The 2,704-nt window shown below is 36.7% G+C and overlaps 1 protein-coding gene across 1 annotated transcript; it reads left to right on the top strand.

Annotated features, from left to right (window-relative positions):
• Window positions 1–1,275: 1,275 nt before the first annotated feature.
• Window positions 1,276–2,489, top strand: LOC122274978 (pectinesterase 2.2-like). Its single transcript, XM_043083865.1, has 2 exons — window positions 1,276–1,740; window positions 1,988–2,489. The coding sequence occupies exons 1-2, from the start codon at window positions 1,401–1,403 to the stop codon at window positions 2,347–2,349; spliced, it is 702 nt and encodes a 233-aa protein (XP_042939799.1). The 5' UTR covers window positions 1,276–1,400; the 3' UTR covers window positions 2,350–2,489.
• Window positions 2,490–2,704: the final 215 nt, after the last annotated feature.

Raw genomic sequence — 2,704 nt, 5'->3', positions numbered from 1 at the left:
GATTATAAAAAATTAAATTATTTATTATATTTTATATGAGCATTTCCGATTGTTCCTATTAAAAAAAATAAGTGAACTTTGTTAAATGGGAGTTGCCGAGGAGGGGAATGGTAAAATTCAATGTTGATGGTGGGGCTCGTTTAAATCCCGGAGAGGCAGGGGGTGGGAGCATTATTCGAGACTACAAAGGTAAATGTATTGCTGGTTTTGTGCATCATTACGAGGTTGCTACAAATACGGTTGCTAAATATCGTGCTTTATTAGATGGTTTGAGGATTTGTAAAAATTTAAGGCTTCATAATGTTTTGGTAGAATCAGATTCTAAAGTTGTCCTGAGTTGGCTTGCTTTGGGAATTTGCCGACTTTGGTTTCTTTGGGATTTTTGGGGAGAGATTTCCATTAAGATTAATGCACGTTTTAGACGTGTTTCGTGAAGCTAATATGGTAGCAGATTTTTTAGCAAAGAAGGGGACTATGGGTGATGAAACAGACTTTGTTGGGATGAATTTTGAGTATACATGGCTTAGAGGATGATTCGCATCGACCGGATGAGGATGGCTTTTATTTGAGAGAAATGATGTTTTGTTTGGAGTTTATTTGTAATAAAGGTATTTCTCTGTCATAAGTGAAGATTTTTAATAATATTAGGATAGGGTTCTTTTTGTATATGGGACCCTAACTTTTCTTTAAAAAAAAAAAAAGTTTTTATTATACAAACTGGGCGTAATGATCTAACTCAAATTTTGTGTTTTCCTATATTTTCGGTAGACCAAGTCGATTAAGAAATTATAATTGGTCAAATTGGGATTCAAAGTAAGCCCAACTCATTGAATAAATATTTATGGAGTTTTAAAAAAACTATTCGGCCTAATAACAATTAAATTGGGGCCCACATGCTCCATAAAATTAAATGATTTCTAACCCGATTATTGGATCCACTAAAATTCAATAATGCACCATTAATAACTTTTGGACTCTTGGGCTCCTCAAATTTACTCGATAAACCTCAATCCTGTTTTGTAAAGTAATGGCTCATTAATATCATTTAAAATTATCAACTAAATCTCAACCGGCCGAAAGATAAACTATTGGGCTTATGAGCCCCATAATAATTCGTAGATACCCTCACGAATGGGTGACTTTAGATCTTAAGCTTAGCTACAACTTTCTTACAACTTTCTTTCATAAAAGGCTATAGAAATTGCATTTTGCTTTTGTTTTTTGAGAGCAAGGGAGGGAAAGATATAATCTAGAGAAAATCTTAGAAGTCCGTCCAACCACTTCCAAATAGCAGCCCGCCAATATCTAAGTGACACGTAGGCTTCACATCTTTACTATCGTGTGGATACACAACATGGGATTTGAAAATTTACTCCCCTTCCCCCCTCTCACAGAGATGCATGAATCTGGATTTACGGCTACCCATTCCTTCCCCCTTTGCATGGCTTTGCACCCACTTGCGACACAGACATCTCTGCCCAACCTCTCTTTGGACTAGAACTAAAACCTCGCGACACAGACATCTCCATCTCTCTCAAAGCCCCCTAAACCCAAGACCCACTCCTGTCTCTCTTGAACCTGTGGACAACAGAATTTTCAAAGATGAAATCAACACAACAGCAGAATTTATTTGGGAAAAGTGGAACGTGGTGATGGTTGGCAATGGAATGACTACAACAATTGTATCTGGAAATCTCAACTTTGTGGATGGGACGCCAACTTTTTCAATTACAACATTTGGTAAGACTTCTTGTGATTATAGCAATCATTATCTTATACAGATAATTTAGCCTGATATGTGAAAATGAGGGCAAAGCTAATTTTCGAGTTTTTGTTGAGCTTACTTCACGGTGTCTCTCTTTTTAAATTTAGATTCTTTCAAACAAAAATTAGAGAGATACTTCTATCTTTGTTTTTTATATGCAAGAAGGTGAGATATATACTTGCAAACTTATTAGGAATTATATTTTCTTTTTCTGTGTACAAGCTGTGTTTGGCAAGGGCAAGGGCTTCATTGCACGAGATATGGGGTTTCGTAACAACGCGGGTGCAATCAAGCATCAGGCAGTGGCTCTAATGTCAAACTCAAACCTATCAATCTTGTACCAATTTCACATTGATGCAGTCCAAGATACCCTCTATACACATGCCAATCAACAGTTCTACCGAGAATGCAACATTTACGGCACAATTGATTTCATCCCTAGAAATTCCATTGTTGTCATGCAGTGGTGCAAAGAGGTGGAAATTTCTTATGTTGCTGAAGGGGGCTATTGGCGATGGAAAGCTTCAATGAAATTGCTGAAGGGGGCAAATTCTGCTTTTGTGAGATGTAATACAGTGTGTTGAGGTTGTTCTTATTTTGGTGAAATTTCTGACCTGGCAGAAGTAGAGAGGGAGGCTGTTAAACCCACAATCTCTGTTGGACTGCTTTAAAGTGGAACTCTATAATATCATACTAATGCTTATAGCTAGAGTTTATTCTGGAACTCATTTATTTTACTTATGGAATGCTCAACTCAACATGGGTCCACAAATTTTTTAGCTAGTCATACAACACTGGCATTGGCTTGGCCTTTCCAAAGTCATTTAACTTTTTAGCTACAATAAGCCGAACAAGTTCAACATATTTGGTTACTATTGATCAATCATCTTACTTTATTATTATTAGTTTTTTCTCAAACGTTCCCTCCCCCATGTTTAT

This window comes from Carya illinoinensis, chromosome 9, assembly GCF_018687715.1.
Source record: "Carya illinoinensis cultivar Pawnee chromosome 9, C.illinoinensisPawnee_v1, whole genome shotgun sequence".
Lineage (NCBI taxonomy): Eukaryota > Viridiplantae > Streptophyta > Magnoliopsida > Fagales > Juglandaceae > Carya > Carya illinoinensis.
The sequence above is the reverse complement of the archived record's forward strand: the minus strand, read 5'-3'. Positions and strand labels throughout refer to the sequence as shown.

Bases quoted from the DNA above. Each gene is read 5' to 3' on its own strand.
- LOC122274978 (XM_043083865.1), top strand. From the start codon at position 1,401: ATGAATCTGGATTTACGGCTACCCATTCCTTCCCCCTTTGCATGGCTT. The intron at 1,741-1,987 runs GTAAGACTTCTT...TCTGTGTACAAG, and splicing joins TTTTTCAATTACAACATTTG to CTGTGTTTGGCAAGGGCAAG.